Below are 19821 nucleotides of genomic sequence, written 5' to 3' on the forward strand. Positions count from 1 at the left end.
ACCCTACTAGAGACTTTGTTACAGAATAATTAATGACTGGTTTTAACTGATGGTAGCAATAGTCACACAATTCTAAATATCCTATTATGTGAATTCCTACCTATACACGTTGCTAGTGCCTCATTTGTTGCATATGATTATTGGATGATGAGGCTAACACAATGTGATTTGTGACCTAGTAATATTTACAGAAAAGATTTAACATCGAGTGACAATAAAGCTACATGTGAGCTATACTCTCAAAGTAAGAAAATGCAAATCACTTTTTTAATATGGGGCTGAAAATACTCAGAAAAGGAGAACATGTGACCAAAAATCACAAGGAGAATACATTTAATTCATATTAATTGAATAACAAAAAAAGAAGAAACATACTCCATGAAGTTCTTAACATGTTCAACTTGATACAGGTACAGAATAGATGAATGTTGTCTATATTTCCAGTTAAAAGAAATTACAATCTAACAAATACACAGAAACATTGACAGAAGTTATAGAAAGCATCCTATAAATAGCATTGAAGTAAAAGGTTTAAATACTTTAGGAGAGAAAAGCCAGCTTCAGCAGCATAAAACTGGTAAAGTCAAATTAGAATTCATCAGTCTAAGTAATAGTTACATTTGAGACCAGGAATCTTGACTTTAAAGACATGGCCTCTCAATTTACATCGATATAAGAACTATTTTCCAGAAGAGAGAAAAACAAAGACCACAGAAATTGCTAGATATCAAAACACTATAGAAGGCTAATTAGTGGGCAACACACATAGTGTGAAGGCACAAATCCTCACTTGCCTCTGCCCTTGGGGCACTAGAACCCCTCGAAAACTTGCTCTGGGGGTGATTCTTCCCTACTCCCCCATAAAGTGAAGATACAAATCATCATATTCCATGATCAGAGCTGTCACTTTTCGTAGTGCTGTGCCTCACTTTTAATAGTGCACATGACTCCAAACTTTGGCACCTCTATGTCACTTTGTTACTTTAGGTGCTAATGTGACAAATTCTAAGTGTGTATGGTAACCATAGAGAAAATGTGTTTGGTACAGGAGATAACTCATTTTTAGCTATGGAATGGGCATGTGGACAAATACAATACCATCTAAATGCTCTTTATATTGTCAAATGTTTAAAGTAAATGATTTACATTTTTTAAATTAACACCAATCCCCCCACACGCACACACATACACAAATATTACAAAGCAACACAAGGTAGATATTTGGGGAGTTACATATTAACGTTGATTACACCTTGAACAGTCAAATGTTACCAGATTGGGAATTCTCAAATGTCCAACTTATTCTTTAAAAAGCATTGCAAGACTAGAGATATAGAATATTTGCCTAGCATGTGGAAGGCCCTGAATTCAATCCCCAGTTCAACAAATTAGTAACAATAACCATCAGTGATAATGTTTGATAGAACAAAAATAGATTTTTGTTCCTTCTGCTAAAAATCAGTGATTTGTGTCAACAGCCCAAGTTCAACATAAACAATATATATTCAAGGACTATCATAGAAATCAATCAGAATAAATACCTAAACTTAAATTGAGCTATGATATTGACTAGGTACTATCAAAAAGGCTAGTAGAAATGTATGAACATATGAATTATTTAAATAAAATTTAGAAATTAAACTCTGTTGGTTATGTAAAATTTAACCTTAGAATTACTTTGAAGTGAAAATTAAATTTTACCATTTGAAACCCATAAGATACAAAGTCATCTGTGGTTTTAAATTTTTGTTGCTAAAGACCCAGGCTGTATCAACCCTGAAGAGAAATTTTTTTAAAAATTCACACTTTAAGCAGTCATTTTAACAGATTTAAAATAATGTTTAGAGTCATATGAACATGTGATAAAACAATAAAGAGACACAAGGAAAAGATTAACACCAAACTCTAGATTCAAGTTCCCCCTGGGCCACCGAGGACAAGTGGCCAGGGAGGTGTCCACTGAAGTGGTTCAACTATATTGCTCCTAACTGGGTGGTAGGTATACGAATCTCTTTATGCACATTTACAAGTCTCAAATTGTTTATAGGATGAAACTACCAATGTGAATGTGAACTGCACATACAACCATGGACTGTTTTGAAGCTTGTCAATTTGGTTTTGAGTTACCGAGCTGTAAAAGCTCTTAAATAACCTTCCTTGCATCACCTATGCCATCTTTAGACACTAAAGAAAACTTTGCTGGAATGAGCACCCTACTACCTGCAGGAATAAACGTGACTCTTCCGAATGCTACGTCTGAAAAAGCCTTTGCAGCCATCACAACTGGATGCCCCATAGTGCTTTCCTGTTGCTCTGTCACCACAGATGGCACATAGACAGTTGACACCACTGTCTGTGGTATTCATACTTGTGGTCTCCAGGGCAGAACTGTCTGTTGAAGAAAGATGAGAGAAGTTAGTACAGGTGACTACTCATCATAGTGCCTACAGTTTGCTCCTTCGTTATTCTTTCAAGTGCTGAATGCATCCTCCTCAGCTTCTGTCTCATATAGCTGATCATCTAATTTTGGATTATGATTCATCTCAATCCCTTAACTACCACTTTTCTTAAGGGAAGCTCATGCAATCTCATGACAGAAAAGACCAACTCAATGATAACATAAATCTTCAGATTTTATTTCTTCCATAATAACACCATAGAGTACACCATGGAGTTTTAAAGACATAAAAACCTATGTAAGAATTTCATATATCTATACATGGAGAACATCAACATCATAATATCAGAGAATTAATCAGTTTCTCTCATTTTTCTGTTTCTTGATTCTTAGAACTGCACTGAGCTACAGTGGAACATCTAGTACATTTTTAAAATCAATGAATATATACACGTGTATGTGTGTGTTCCAATAAACCTATATGTAGTCTCATGAGAATATATATACATACATATAGACATACATACATATATCTACTATATACATATTTCTTTAATGAGTTTACATTGTTTCAAGTATTCTATTAATCCCACCATACTCAAAGACATTAAATACATAAGGTAATATATTAAAACTTGAACTTAGTGGTTGCCTGGGGATATCACTCAATGACAAAGCACTTGCTTAGTAAGCTCAAGACTATAGATTCAACCACAAAATATTAATTGAGCACAAACTAAGTACATATTATAGGTATAAAATAACCTATTACTTTATCTCTAATAAAAATTGGTAAAATTAAATATTCACATGTACTTATTGAGTTATATTAGCACGGTATTGATAATGTTGAATGGAAGTTAGAATTATCTGAAATCACAACCACACATAACATAGAGAATGAGAGACCTTAAAACACTCAATCCTAATGGGATGACTCCATCAAATTCCTCCCCCCAGAGTTCAGGGATCCCCTTGGAAGAAGAGGTGGGAAGAATGTAAGAACCAGAGGGAATGGAGGACACTAGGAGACAAGGTCCTCAAATCAACTATCCAAGGCTCATGTAAACTTACCGGAGCTGAACCAGAATGCACAAGGCCTACATGGGTCTGTACCAGGATATATGTGTGTGTGTGTGTGTGTGTGTGTGTGTGTGTGTGTGTGTGTGTGTGTGTGTGTGTGTGTATGGCTTCCAATTTACTGTTTCTGTGGGATTTCTGAGTATGAGAAGGTGTGGCTCTCTGAATTTTGTGCCTTCTCTTGGTTGTCTTTTTCTCTGTTGGTTTGTCTTATATAACTTCCATTTGATAGTTTCATCTTCTTATGTTTTGTTTGATATATTTAAAACATATGAATGCAGGAAAATCTAGCCTCTAACATAAAATCAACAAGTGGACTATCATTTATACTTGCTGGGAGAGAGAAAATCAGTGTTCTCCAATGAGGATGGACTATACTAATCACTTCTGGGAAGGCCTCATATTCAGGAGTAGCTGATTCATATAATAAACTTCACATTCTTGTGTGCTTTTATTTGGTTACAGTTTGGTGGAGGGTTGTATGTTTTTCTTTCTGGGTGTTGTTTTATTTTTATTTCTTGGTTTTGAGGATTTTTATTGTTATATTGGTTTTTGGTTTTTTTCTTTGAGAAAGAACTTAAAGTAGAATGGGTAGGGAACAGGAGACAAAGTAGAAGGACATGGTAGAGAAAAAAGTTATCAACTATATTTGAATTTCAAAATAATTTTAAATAATAAATACTTTAATGAAGTATCTGGAATCAACTGTGCTTTTTTGAATAACATTAAAATATTACAAACAAATTTAAGTCTGGCTTTATGTTGGATGCCGTATTTACATGCAGCTGGCAATGTTGTTACAAGCAACCAAGTAGTATGAGTGTGAATTGCTGTAGTATACACTGAAGGATTCCATACATTTATATGGTACATCTGTACCTACTGCTTATGAATCTGTGGCCTCTTATTAAAACTCTGATTCTATTGAAATAAATACTGGATATCGTTCATCAAAACTGTGTCTTCCTAAGAATTACACTATAGTTTCATGCTGCATTTATGTTAAATTAGAGAATCGAGTTTTCTGTTTCTACAAGTTTCCCCAACATTAAGCTATTGCTTTTTGAAAATATAAAGTTCACAGTTCAGGAGAATATTAAGCTAATTATAAGATGATTTTTCAGTCTTGAACTATACAAACATACATTCACACAGACACACGCACTTGCCCCATAGCACACATAATTATAAGTTTTAAAAGTTACAACCTGTCTTGAGTAAGCTTTCTATTTAGAAAAAGAAATCTACAATCTGAGTAAATAGTAAACTGTATTACATAAAGATGCAAACCTGAAATTATCTGTCTTCTTTAAAGTTAAAATATTACAGTAGACACATGCCCTGAGCTCTGGAAGCTAAACATTAGCTCATCAACCTGAGGTTATAATATAAACCTTTATTTCTTTTTATATCTGTGTCCAGTGAAGAGACTATTCAGTCATCTTAGGTGGAGTTTCTTATCCACAGCAATGGAGTACTGAGATGATGAGATGAAGGGTAGAGCCAGTAAACCTTCCCAACATCCGGTATAATGTTGTCCATAAGCCACTTTACATACTACATAGAAAATCTGTTTTCAAGGCCAATCTGTCAAAATTACTATCAGTTGATGTACAGCAAATTAAATAGTCCCTGAAACTATGCTTTGTAAACCACTACCCTATAGAATCTTGAGGTTTCTTTATAACACAAATATAAGTTATCCTGTCTCTAACATTAAACAGCTTAGGTAACACAAATTTTAAATTGAAGTTCAGATTTGTGACCTTAGACTCAACTCTTGAATTCTCCAGCAAAGAAACTAATCCAGCCTGAGAGTTCCATTTCTTTCTCTTCTGCTTACTTCTCTTACATGTAATCATATGAGAACTCACCGTTGGGATTATACAGAATCTGCATAGTGTCAAACTCCAAGGTCGAGTAAGTTGGGTCCAAAACTTCACTGTAGTTTCCCATGTCCATGTCCAGTATCGGCTCTGAAACCCTCATAATCGGTTGAGAGACACACATACGAATAGCTCCACACACCCAGAGTGTGCTCGCTGTTATGCTTTCAAGCTGTGAGTACTAACCAGAGCTAACTGTCACTGGGTGATTTCAGTGCTTCTGTGGGAGGGGCTGTCAAACTGTAACTCCTTCAGCAGGCCATGTTCTGCTCATTTTTCTTTTATGGCATATGAGAGCAATTCCTTATGATTATCTTGAAATGCTTCATGGAACTGCCTTATCTGAAGTGCTTAGTAGACTAACATGATCTTCTCAATTGATTTCCAGTACACAATAAATGACATCACTTAGAGAGTGGTTAAACACAGACAGAAGTCCCTGTCAGGATTTAACCTGTAATTGTTGTGGATGGTAGCCCGCATGAGGAGCTTCAAAGCACATATCACAAAGTTTTAAAAGTCAAATTCATATTACTCTTAAAATTAGGTAAGTTAAAACTGTCTTCTGTCACTTAACACACCAAACACTTAACAGTGGCAGGTTTCCTTTGTATGTACAATAAATCTGACTTTGTTTATTTTTGAGTAGAGTAGATTTATAATCATGAGATTGAGATTTATGATGTGTTCTAGCAATGTACAGACAGAGTCTTAATATGACCTGCACACTCCCTCCAAATTATCAATTTACCATCCATATCACTCCACAATTGCAAATTTCTTGGGGGCAGCTTCAACTCAGTGATTATTAAGAATTCATTTTAATTTTATCTAATTATATCCTAGGCATTAACCAAGTAAAGCTATCCCCAATGCATAGGTTTATACATTCTGATCCACCACAACATATATGACAGCATGTTTTTTATGTGTTGTTGTGAAGAAAAAACATTCTTAAGTTCAGGAAATATTTAGAAGTTAGTATTCAATATCAACATTTTACTTCTGATACATATGTTTATTGATTTTATTTTCTAAAAAAGGATGCTATATCTACTTTTTTTATTTTTCTAGTTCAAAAACTTATATTCTATATGTGTTAAAGATCATAGTAAATGATCTTGAAAATTAATTTCCCACTCATGTAACTACTGTTACATATGAATGCATTTCCCCACAGAAATATAGTATGTTAAGACAAACTCAAAACATGAGACAGGCTGTGAAGAAAATATAAGTCACATTAATCAAAAATATCAAATTAGGCTAGCCACTGGAATAGTCTCTTTGCCTCATAATCAGTATACTTTGAATTTTTAATTAATAATTACTTTAAAATTAAGAACTTTTTAACAAAAGTTAAACCAGTTACTCTATTTTTGGAGAAGTGACAGCGAGTGAATACTGTGCTTTTTATTTATATGAAGTGCTTCCTTTTTGTGGTATGTAATAGGACTGTGTCCCTATGGGATCCAAAGATTATACATGAAGCCCTATACCTTCCTCATGTTGACTATCAAACATGGAGGAATATCAGCACAATCTTTGTTTATAATATTGCCAATGGTAAAACAACACAAACATAGCTCAGTAGAACAATCCCGTAGTTTTATTATTGTTCTGCACTATCCTGTTCCCATTCCATGGTGAATGCCAGAATCAGACAAGGGTGTTCCTCCTCTTCAGGGTGGAAGTGTCTAAGCACAGGTCTTCAAGGAGATTCTCACATTAGTTGGAGCTGTATTCCAAGAGAAATTTACTCAAAAGATGGTAAATTATTCTCTGCGTCTCATTTAGCAAAATATAAGACCTACAGCAGATCTAAAAGACCAGGTGCATCTCTTCAGGTACAGTTTGCCTTCTTAATGATTTCAGAGATGGACATCTTCAAAGAATACAGCCAGCTTTCATTTACAAAAGGAAGAGTCCTCTAGCTTTTTTCCTTAGCTTACAAGATACAGTAAAATCCTTCCTTTTATAATTCTTGGACTGATAATTTTCTGAATTAATTAAACAAAACACTAGACTTGAAAGGGATGTGAATGTGCCCTAGCTTTCTGACTTACCCAAGTAGACATGCTAATGTTTGATTGTAGAACCAAGACTCATTCTGAGTGATACTCCACTGCTACGGACACTACTTTTTTTTTTTAATAAATCCCACACACTCTCATCAATTTTCAGTATTCATTTTTTATCCTTTATTTTATTTATTTACATTTCAAATGTTATCCTCCCTCCCAGTTTCCCTTCCACATACCCCATATCTCCTTCCCCCTTTCCCCTTCCTCTATAAGGGTGCTCCCCCACTCACCCTCCCACTCTCACCTCAGCGCCTTACCATTCCCCTACACGGGGCCATCGAGCCTCCACAGGATCAAGGGGCTTCCCTCCCATTGATGCCAGATAAGGCAATATTCTGCTACATATACAGCTAGAGCCACAGGTCCCTTCATGTGTACTGTTTGGTTGGTAGTTTAGTCAGTGGGAGCTTTGGGCGGTCTGGTTGGTTGATATTGTTGTTCTTCTATGGAGTTTCAATCTACTTCAACTCCTTCAGTTCTTCTCCTAACGCCTCTGTTGAGGTCCCTTTGCTCAGTCCAATGGTTGGCTGTGTGCATTTGCATCTATATTGGTCAGGCTCTGGCAGAGCCTCTCAGGGAACACCTATACCAGGCTCCTGTCAGCAAGTGCTTCTTAGCATGGTATGTACTCACTGATAAGTGGATATTAGCCAAATAAGTTCGGAATACCCACGATACAACTCACAGACCATATGAAACCCAAGATTAAGGAAGACCACTCTAAAGTGTGGATGCTACAGTACTCTCATAAATAGGGATAAACGTAAAAGCCACTTGTGAAGTAATTTGAATGTGGATGCCTCTAGAGCTTTGCAGTTTAAAAAAAATATTTCCTGTACGTAATTCACCTTTTAGTCAATTCTGGAGCATTCCTCTTGGTTTAAGAGGAAGCAGCAAAAGCACCTATTACTCATTTTGCAAGAGATTATAGAAAGTTTACTGTGATACTAAATATAAAAATTGCTATAATGTATTAGGAGATGAAACAAGAAGAAGAAATGGGAGGAACATGCTAGATATCAAATACAACCAAAGTCTCCAAAGGTGAAATTGTGAGACGGAACCAGCCTGGATGATGATTATTATCTTCTCTAACGAAAACTAAATGTCTGTGTTAATCACAGGAGTCAACTAAATCAAAGTATTTATTTTGTATTGGTTTTAAATTGAGATTCTCTATAAGCATAAATTAGCTTATGATAATCTTCAAGAATAGACCTGTTTGAAAGTTTATTTGAGCCTATTCAGAATATTTTTCTTTCTTTAAAGAGAAGAATTGAAACATGAAGACTGACAGGAAGCCTTGAAGGGAGACACACAGGAAGGGATGGGAGAATTGAAAGGAAAAAAGACAGAAAAGGCTATCAATTTGGAGCTGAAGATTATGAATCATAACCAATTGAAGTATTGCACTCTGGATTTCCTTGTATTTTCGATTCAACATTGATTATGGATTATAGATAACAGAGACACTCATGGAAAAAGGAAAAGGAAAGTTGAAAGAAAAAGATTTTTAAAGTTATTGGTTTGTGCTGTTAATTATGTATCATAATCAAAAGTATATCATACTCTCTGGTTTTACTTTTATTTTCATTCAAAGGTGAGTGTGGAGTTCGCATAACTCTGAAAATATACTAATGGCACTAGTTGGCACAATAAAGTTATAAGATTAAAGTTTCCATAGACCTTAGATTCAAGAAAGGTGAAATGTTCATTTACATGTCTTCATACTAAACATCATTTATTGTTAGGAAAGGAAAGAGAAAATCATCAAGACTATGTTAGACTTTGTAAAGGCTTAAATAAAAAAAAAAACTTCATGATTGTTGAGGAGATGGGACCAAAACTACTAAGCCCTCCCCACCCTTTCTCTGTCTTTGGGGACTAGTCTCCCTGTCAACCTGGCTGCCTTGGAGTTCACTAAGTCAATGAGATGACCTCAAATTCACAGAAATCCTCTTGACTCTGCTTTTGGATGCTGTATTTACAAGTGTTCACCACCATACATCACCTGAAAATACCTCTTAATGGAGCCCACTCTTCAGTATCTGTTTGAAGGCCAAGAAATATATTCCTGTTCCTTAGGAGAACCTAGTATTTGGATAGCTCAAATATGTACTCTCTGAGACCTGGGGAATTAATGACTCTGAAGAAAATAATGACTATAGCCAAAACATCAATGGAATTTGTATTATGAAGGATTTTCAGAAATGCTTTTCTCAAAACAATGATTATATGAACTGTCATAACAGAAGACCCTTCCAGCAGAAAGACAGGACATCAAGTGAGGAATGGAGTTGCCATCCCATAGTCAAAACTCTAGCCCACAATTGTTCCTGTCTGAAAGAATTACAGGGATAGAAATGGAGAGGAGCCTGAGGAAAAGAAGGTCCAATGACAGGCCCAAAATGAGATCCAGCTCAAGGGGAGGCCCCAAGACCTTACACCATTAGTGAGGCTATGGAGTGCTCACAAAAAGACCTATCATGACTGCCCTCCAAAAGACCAAACAAGCAGCTGAAAGAGTCAGATGCAAATGTTTGCACCCAACCAATGGACAGAAGGGGTTGATCCCTGTAGTTGAATTATGGGAAAACTAGAAGAAACTGAGGAGGAGGGACAATCTTGTAGGATGTACAAGAGTCTCAATTAACCTGGACCCCCAAGATCTCTCAGATACTGGAACACCAACCAAGCAGCATATACCAGTGGATATGAGGCTCCCAACACATATGCAGCAGAGGACTCCTCGGTCTTGGTTTATTCAGAGAAGATGCATCTAACCCTCAAGAGACTGGAGGTCTCAGGGAGTTTAGAGGTCTAGAGGAGTGGGGGTAGGGGTGGGGACAACCTCATGGAGACAGAAAGGTGGGAAGGAGGTATGGGATGCAGAAGAGTTGGAGAGTGGACCCAGAGGAGAATAAAAGTTGGAGTTTAAAATAAATAAATAAACAAACAAATAAATAAATAAATAGAAAAAAGAAGAAAAAGAAAAAAAGAAAACACATCATTTAATTTTCATTAAAGAAACATAATGAGTAGTGTAGTGCTTATAGAAGAAAACTTAGTTCACCATCAACTCTCAAGATAATAGCAGAAACATTTCTATCTTATCTATAGGACTATTAAGCCTGTTAAATTGTTCTATGCTTTATATTTGATTTAATCATTCCTTCCTAGAGTGATTTAGAATAGAATACAGGCTAATAAAAATCAAGGTTATTTTCATTAGAACATTTTTATGAAAGCAATTTTGATGCTAATAACTACATAAAAACATTTTTTTCAAGTATAGTTAGTGAAATTTGTTCTCTAAACTTATTCCCCAAAGTATATCTGTAATTTCCATTATTTCTATATTCTCTTTTACCAGTATGAAAAGTACACAAATACAGTCAGTAAAAGTGAGGTGAAGGGGAGTGCCAACTCACACAGACACAGAGTCATTGTCATTGCAAACAGAAAACCACAATGTATAAAATCCATTCAACACAATAAACTATTACTTAAAAGAAAAACAACTTTCAACTTCCCACTTCTCATAGGAAATTCAATAAAATCATTATACTTCCTGGCTATTATTGCACTAAATTATCATTCCTCTTTTGAGATGAAAAGCTTGTCTCCACTTCTTAAATTTGACGATAAGAAAAAAGTAAATTACAAAAAATCCAAGACAAACAAAAATGGAAATGCTTATCTCCAAAGCAAATTGTTGTCACTGATATACAAATAAATTAGACATTAGCTATAATAGACTCAATTCTCAAAAATATTAATATTTTTATAAAGTACAGATTCCGTATAATTTTCCAGATGAGGAAAAGCACCTTTCCTTCTTACTATCTTTTTCTTTGGTCAAATACAGGCAGGTAGTGATAAACAGAATCACATCCATCAACTCATTAGGGCATGTATACAAACATTACAGAAAGTGTGTTACAATTCTATTATTGTTATTATCATGAATAATTGTGTATCATATACTGACAATTCCTGCCATAGCAATGATGATTTTTTTAAATCTAAATTAGACTCTCATAACTGTTTAAATATATTTTAAATTCTTCTTTTAAAAATATAATTATTTCTCTGTCATTTCTTAACTAATGTCTTGTAGATCACAAACTTGATTCTCTGGAACCAATGTAAACCTTTTGGTTGTACATTTAATTCATAATTTTTTCTTTGGCCAAAGTAAAGAATTCACACACTTCTAGAAAATGTCATTTGATAGTAATATTTAGAAAAACAGACTGGGAACACATAGGTCCTTTATGAAACAACAGAGTAGATTGAAAGAGATGAACTTATTCTCTGTATCAGTAGTGATATGACTCAGCTGTTTTATTTAACTAGATATATTACTTGTTTGCTTATGACATTGGTCTCCTTTTGCAACCCAAGCTATCTCTGAATTCTTGATACCCCTGCTTTACACTCCCAAATTTATATGTGTTCTACTTACTCATTACCATAAGTAACAGCACATACAAATACAAGTGAAATTCAAGACTAAGAAATACTGAATATATATCACGATTAAATCAGGTAAGAGCATTGAGAATTGTACATTGAAACCCAACTGGGACCAAGAAATTCATTGAGGGAAAGCTTTGGGTGGTATACAAAAATCTATATATATTAAACTTGCTTTCAAGGTCAGCTGCCTTGTGATTCAAAATAGACTCTCCTTTTCAGAAGATAAGAAGATGAATAGCACTAAATTATTAACTGGAATACAGATTATGCTGGCAGGGAAAATAAAGTAAGCTGGGTAGAAAGCGCAGGCTAGTGTGGGCAGGCAGTGCCTTGGCACTTTTTTTTTTTCTTTTTACAATGAGTATTATCGCTGTTGCCACTGCAACCTCAGCAAAGCTAGTCATACTGATTAAGATTATGGTAGCACACCAGTACTAACCTGCTGCATTATACAACACAAAGGAAAGGAAGTGATCAGTTTGTCCCAGCACTTGTCCCCAATGTCTTCCAAAGAGATATGGGGTGGAAGAAAAATTCCCAGCAGTTTCACAATGCTGACTACATATTTCAGCATAAACGTCTTAAATTATTGTGCTGTAACAAGCATGAACTTTTGTATATGGAAGTTGAATAATAAATAAGAGTTATAACTTTTCTCTTAAAATACAGAAATAGATTGTCTACATTGCCATACAGTGAAGAACTGCTCAATATTCCTCAATGAAACCTTATGAACCAAAAGAGAACAACACTCTAATGTGACATTTGTGTTGGATAAAACTAAGCAATATTTGCCTCTGCGTTTAATAAAGGTAAATATAGGCATTACTCACAGTGAAAATGTTACTATTTCATCTTTCATTTCTTATGGCTAGTTGGTGTTTTGAACAAATGTACAAGGCATAATTATAATGATTTTAAAAACATATTAATTTAATATGTACTAATCATCTTAGGTGAGGTGGTGACTTCTGCACCAGAACTCACTCTTTGAGTATTTGGAACCTTAGTGCCTAACTTACATATCAATCTAACAGGTTATAGATTCTGCTAGTTGTTGGAATCACAAGAGAACCTTAAAGGTCCCATAAGATCCAAGATGCATCCGATACAATTAGGGCACTGAAGATAGAGAAATGGCTTGGTAGTTTAAGCATGCATAACTACTGCAGAGACCACTGGTCCTAACACCCACAGTGACCTGGCTCATGGTACTGTGTTAAGTCCATTTCTAAGTGTCTGACAGTCTCTTCTGGACTCTACAGGTACCTGACACACCATATACACAAACACATACATGTACACACACACAAACACACACACACTCATGTATACACATGCACACATGTGCATATAAACACACACTCTCTCTCACACACACACAGACATTCTCTCTCACACACATTCACCCACATGTATGAACAATTACAAACAAAACGAATCTTTTAAAAATATACCTAATGGGAAGAATATAGTACTGGTGTCTTAAAAAAAACTTTGTGTGATGCATAAAGGGTCTTGAAAATGACTATTTTCTGAGTCTGAGTAAGGGAAAGACTTTGTATACATTAGTTATTGAAGCCTTGGACTTATAAAGTACAAGTATGAGCAAAAAATCTACCCAAATAATTAATTTGATAAAGTGTAACATTTATGTCAAGCACTTTTAACATTTCATGGGTTCAACATTTTCAATCACTAGATATTTCTATATAAAATACCCAAAATATCTTACTTCAAAGATTTTTTGATCAAGTAATCACTATAATGCTCATCATTCTCCTCATCACCAACATCATTAACACCACTATAAGAGAGAGACAGATGAGAGATGATAGATGGTTGGATAGATAGAAACACACGTAGCAATAGAAAAATGATAAATAGATGATACATAGATGATAGATAGATAGATAGATAGATAGATAGATAGATAGATAGATAGACAGACAGACAGATAGATAATAGACCATTGCTTTTCCCAAAAAAATGTATTAAAAATATTAACTAATCTCCTACCTATGTATACTTCTGAAATAGAGCTGATTTACTGATAAAGAGGTATGCATAGATAATAGACCCCCAAATGATTCCTGAATGCTGTCTCAAATTGCATTTTTATTAATTCTTAAATTGGGAAGTTGAAAATGATGTCTATAATGTTGTAAGCCTAGTGCTACTTTAAATGGAAACTATCCTTAACATATAACTATAACTTATGTTAGTGTACAGCAATGTTAAAAGTTTCTGGTACATAACCATGGTTCTTCTAGTTGCCTCATTCAAGTATCCTGATGGAATTACAATCAGAAGCAATATTTTGGAAACGTAAGTCATGTAGTGTAAGAAACAAGCATTAGAATAGAAAATGCCTATATAATATTACAAAGAAAGTTCTCTGAGGACCAGAAAGGTGGATTAAAAAAATGGTGTCTACAGCCAAGTGTGATGGCTTAAATTTGATCGTCATGATCATGTATTGGGATGTGAGAACTAAATTTCATCAGTTGCACTCTGACCGACAAATACACCAGCGCATACACACACACACACACACACACACACAAACACACACACACAATTAAAGTGTATAAAAAAGGTTTTTTGTAAAGAAATATTACTGAAATTCTTGAAGGCTGTTCTTCTAAGCCTAAGAATACTATAGGAGTTTATAAGCTTATAAGGACTAGGACTGGTCAACATTTTTCTTTACATTCAAATATTTGCAGTAAGTGAAGAAATTAAACACTTGCTATAAATTTTAGGAAATTATATAAGAGTGATCATTAGAAGATGGTAAGGAGTAAGCGCAGTCTTAAAATTAAATTTATGAATATGTACTTTCATGAAAATTATACTTCTTTAAAAATAACAAGTTATTCTGACTAGCATGTCAGGAATTTGTAGGTCCAGTTTTATTAACTTCTGATGATGTGAAAAGATTTTAGATATATCATTAAACAAAACATTAAAGAATAGAAACTCGCAAAGAGCTGTAAATAGTAAATTACAAAAAAAAAACAAGGATAACTGACTTAAAGGGTGAACATAGCATAAAGCCATCTATGGGGATCAGCTTCAACTGTCAACTTGAAATAACCTAACATGCCCTGTTAGTAGAATACCAGCATAAGACTATTGACATTAGGTTAACCTGTGGCTACGTCTGTGGGAGATTTTCTTAAATAAAATACATAATTGCTGTGTGTAGGCTCATTCTAGTATGAGGAGCACCATTTCCTAGGCAGAAGTAGCTTTTGAAATGGTTGCATGCATGCACTCAATTTTTTTTTCATTGGTTATTTTGTTTATATTTCAAATGTTGTCCCCCCATCCCAGTTTCCCCTCTGCACACCCCTCATCCCACTGATGTCAAATAATGCAATCCTCTGATACATATGCAGCTGGAGCCATGGGCACTCCCAGACTGATTTTCAGTACTCTTTGGTTGGTAATTTAGTCCCTAGGAGCTCTGGGGTGGTCTGGTTACTTGATATTGGGGTTCTTCCTGTGGGATTCCAATCCCCTTCAGCTCCTTCAATCCTTCCCCTAACTCTTCCACTTGGGGTTCCCATGCTCAGTCTGATGGTTAGCTGAGTGCATCCACATCTGTATTGGTCATGCACTGGCAAAGCCTTTCAGGAGACAGCTGCAAAAGGCTTCTGTCAGCAAGAACTGAGTTTGGTGTCTGCAGATGGAATGGTCCCTTGATGACCTTTCCTTCAGTCTCTGCTTCACTCTTTATCCCTGCATTCCTTTAGACAGGAACACTTCTGGGTTAAATATTTTTGCGATGGGTAGGTAGCTCCATCCCTCAACTGAGGGCTTACCTATCTACTGGATATGGTCACTACATGTTCTATCTCCCCTTTACATTAATGTCATCCCCACTGAGTCCTGGGAACCACTTGCTTCCCTGCCATCTGGAACTCTCTAGTTGTTACACCCCAGGTTCCCCATCCCCCACCTCTACACACTTTTATTTAACTTCTAGACCCTCTATACTTCTCCCCTGTATCCTCCCACACCTGATCCTGCCCCCATTTTCCCTCTTCCTCCTCTCTCCCTCCCAGGTTCCTCTGTCCTTTTATCTCTTGTGATTATTTTGTTCTCCCTTCTAAGTAATAATGAAGGATCCACACTTTGGTCTTGTTTCTTGAATTTCATATTGTTTGTGAGTTGTATCATGGGTATTCTGAGCATTTTTCTAATATCCATTTATCAGTGAGTGCATACCATGTGTATTCTTTTGTGACTGGGTTACCTCACTCAGGATGATATTTTCTAGTCCCATCCACTTACCTACTAATTTCATGAAGTCATTGTTTTTAACAGTTGAGTAGTACTCCATTGTGTAAACATACCACATTTTCTGGATCCATTCCTCCATTGAGGAAAATCTGGGTTGTTTCCAGCTTCTGACTATTATAAATAAGGCTGCCATGAACATAGTGGAGCATGTGTCCTTGTTATATGCTATGTCATCTTTTGGGTGTATGCCCAGGAGTGGTATAGCTGGGTCTTCAGGTAGAACTATTTCCAGTTTTCTGAGGAACTCCCAGACTGATTTCCAGAGTGGTTGTATCAGCTTGCAATCCGACCAACAATGGAGGAGAGTTCCTCTTTCTCCACAACCTCGACAGCATCTGCTGTCACCTGCCTTTTTGATCTTAGCCATTCTGAATGGTGTGAAGTAGAATCTCAGGGTCATTTTGATTTGCATTTCTCTGATGACTAAGATGTTGAACATTTCTTTAGGCCCCTCTCAGCCATTCGCGATTGCTCAGTTGAGAATTCTGTTTAGCTCTGTATACCATTTTTTAATAGGGTTATTTGTTTCTCTAGAGTCTAAATTCTTCAGTTCTTTTTATATATTGGATATTACACCCTATCAGATTAGGGTTGGTAAAGAGCTTTTCCCAGTCTGCAAGTCGCAGTTTGTCCTATTGATGGTGTCTTTTGCCTTTTAGAAGCTTTTCAGTTTTATGAGATCCCGTTTGTCAATAGTTGATCTTAGAGCCTGAGCCATTAGGGTTTTCTTCAGGAAATTTTCCCCTGTGCTAATGTGTTTAAGGGTCTTTTTGACATTCTCTTTGATTAGATTCAGGGTATTAGATTCAGTATATCTGGTTTTATGTCGATATCCTTAATCCACTTGGACTGGAGCTTTGTACAAGAAGAGAAGAATGGATCAATATGCAGTCTTCTACATGCTCACCGCCACTTGAGCCAGCACCATTTGTTGAAAATGCTGTCTATCCACTGAATGGTTTTGGCTTTTTTGTCAAAGATCTTGGCTTTAATTCTATTACATTGATCTACGTGTCTGTCTCTGTACCAATACCATGCAGTTTTATCACTGTTGCTCTGTATTACAGCTTAAGGTTAGAGATGAACACACTCACTTCTCTCTGATCTTGAATTTGGATGAAATAAAGCCAGGTGTTGGAAGTCCATGTCTTGACTTCCCCACAGATGATGGTCTGTAACCTTGAACTATAAGCTGAATAAGTCTCTTTTCCCACTAAGTTGCTTTCTGTTGGGGTATTTTTACATGGCTATGTGCCACCATAATTTTAAAACATAGGGCAGCATATTAATATATAAATAGACCAAGAGGTTAAAAAGAGAAACTAAATCATTTATTATACATCCCAATAATTGTTTTAATATCTTGAATCTCCTGAGTAAAATAAAGTTGGTTTCACATATCACATTACATTTAAAAATAAATCCCATATATGTTTAAACAACAGCAACTATATCAATGACATTGTAGCTTAGACATCAGCATTTAAGAAACGGAAGCTGGAGGCTTGCTGCTGGCTGAAGGCTAGTCTTGGTTATAAAACAGTAGCCTGTGTCAAAAACAATAACCTAACAAACAAACAAACAAGCTAACAAAACCATTACGGTAAACTGAGTAAAAAAAAAAAAACTACCTTGCTTTTATTGTAATAAGTAAATTATAACTTAGATGAAAAGAAAGTAAAATGTCTAAAATATTCCTATAAATTGGGTATGACACCATCAGCTTTAAACCCTGTGTCTTAAAAGAATAGCAAAAATGGCAAATTCATTGCCAATCTCAGCTCTATAGAATGTAGGAGGTAAACCTAGGATACATATTAAAACTCTATTTTTATGTGGTTTGCCTGTATGTATGTATCTATGTGTAACATATGCATGTCTGGTGTCCAAATTCACAAGAAAAGGATGTTAGGTCCTCTGAAACTAAAGTTACAGACAATTGTGAGCGTTCATGTAGATACAAGGGTTTCAATATGGCAAGAAGAGGGTGTCAGGTCCTCTGAAACCGAAGTTACAGACAATGGTGAGCCTCTAATGTGGCTCACCAAAGGATGGAATATATCCTGTGCAAAAGTAGCAAATCCATTTAACAGCTGAGCTATCTCTCCAGCCCTAAAATTCTCTTCAAAGACAATAAATAAAATGAAATGTCTGTCATTCTTGATCTCATTTGTTGAAATGTAAATTGCAAGTATTGGTAGAATTTGTAAACTTTGTTAATTACTCAGAAATGCACCTTTTATATTTATTTCTTCTTTGTGGAACTTGGTGAGGACTTCCCATCTGGACTTGCTAATTCCTTATAATGGGAGAAAGATACCTTCTCTGACTATATCTTTATGAGACTCTTACCTTTTCCTAGTCTTGTGCTATTCTGTAAGACTTCTCTAGCACTTCTAACCTAAAAGATATATGAACCAGAAGCTGAAAACATATGGGAAAATAGAAGGCATGTCTTTGGGGCTTCCATGACACTCTGGCTAGGCTCTCAATCAGAAGTTGACTCTATAATACCTGTTTTCCACCATAATCTGGATCTCCATAGAGACCACACTCTGTGTAAATTGTTCTTTGAATTTTAAGCTCAAAACCACACAAAATATTTTAAAATTAAATGTTTTTTAATCATAATTCTGATGATTATCAGCACTCAGCTGCAGAAAGTCCTTTCAAACATTTATTTCTATCTTGACTGCTTGGCCTGTTTACTTTCTCTGGACTCTGAGTTTCATTAAGTGTGTTTCTTACTATTATTATTTGTGACTTATTTCACCCTGAAGTCCCAAAGCTGCTCTGTGGGCTTGGGAATAGAGAAATTCAGCTTCGTATAACAGATTTTTCCAAAGAGGTCTACAAGAGCTGTTAAGACTACAACTTATTTAGTGTGGCACACCCTATCCTTGAAAGCAGTGGGGTTGGTCTAGATATCTTGGTCAGCACTGTGATTGCTGCCCCAGCGGTGTCTGGCACGGATCCTCATGCTTATATCTAGATCAGGGACACGAGAGCCTTTGTAGACTCTCTGAACCATGCTTTGGTCACTCCCCCCTGACCCTGCTGCCAACTACTCCTGGCAATTTCCTCATAAGAAGGGCAAATGGAGACTAGACTGAAATCTGGAGAGGAGTGCAATAGAGTTCAGGATCTGAGCTACCAGGATTGAGTAAATCATGCCCAATAATACTTGAGTCGATTAGATGTTATCATAATTTTATGAATTAGACTAAGCTTCCTTGAAAACTGTTATGCTTCACTCATGTACCAGAGAATTGTTTTAAATGGAAAGAAACAGACAAAGATAAGTAAAGATTTCCCAATCAGTCCAAAATATGATCTGAGGTAAAAGGATAATGATGTGAAAGTCAGTGGCAATAAATTCCTATGTTAAAAATGAAAAATAGAACAAAATATACAGAAAATTAAAGACAACATAAGTAAAAAAAAAAATGTGATGAATTCAAAAGCTTCATTGTTACCAGGTATTATGATATACATACATAATCTTTGAATCCAGAGACTGAGGCAGGGGAGACGAGAGAGGGGAGAGGGGAGAGGGGAGAGGGGAGAGGGGAGAGGGGAG

At 35.7% G+C, this 19821-nt stretch overlaps 1 protein-coding gene across 2 annotated transcripts in view; it reads right to left on the reverse strand.

Annotated features, from left to right (window-relative positions):
- The window catches only part of Hnf4g (hepatocyte nuclear factor 4 gamma), a 66063-nt gene that overhangs the window by 18374 nt on the left and 27868 nt on the right, over nt 1–19821 (reverse strand). The window contains exons 1-2 of one of the 2 annotated variants that reach the window (XM_028766101.1): nt 5353–5467; nt 2221–2392 (exon numbers count right to left, since the gene is read on the reverse strand). In XM_028766101.1, coding sequence (XP_028621934.1) covers nt 2221–2392; nt 5353–5467 — 287 coding nt within the window. Of the gene's footprint in view, nt 1–2220; nt 2393–5352; nt 5468–19821 lie in introns of those variants that run through there. The other variant, XM_028766110.1, reaches the window with a different exon arrangement.

The sequence above is a fragment of the Grammomys surdaster genome, unplaced genomic scaffold (assembly GCF_004785775.1).
Source record: "Grammomys surdaster isolate TR1022 unplaced genomic scaffold, NIH_TR_1.0 63, whole genome shotgun sequence".
In the NCBI taxonomy this organism is placed as follows: domain Eukaryota; kingdom Metazoa; phylum Chordata; class Mammalia; order Rodentia; family Muridae; genus Grammomys; species Grammomys surdaster.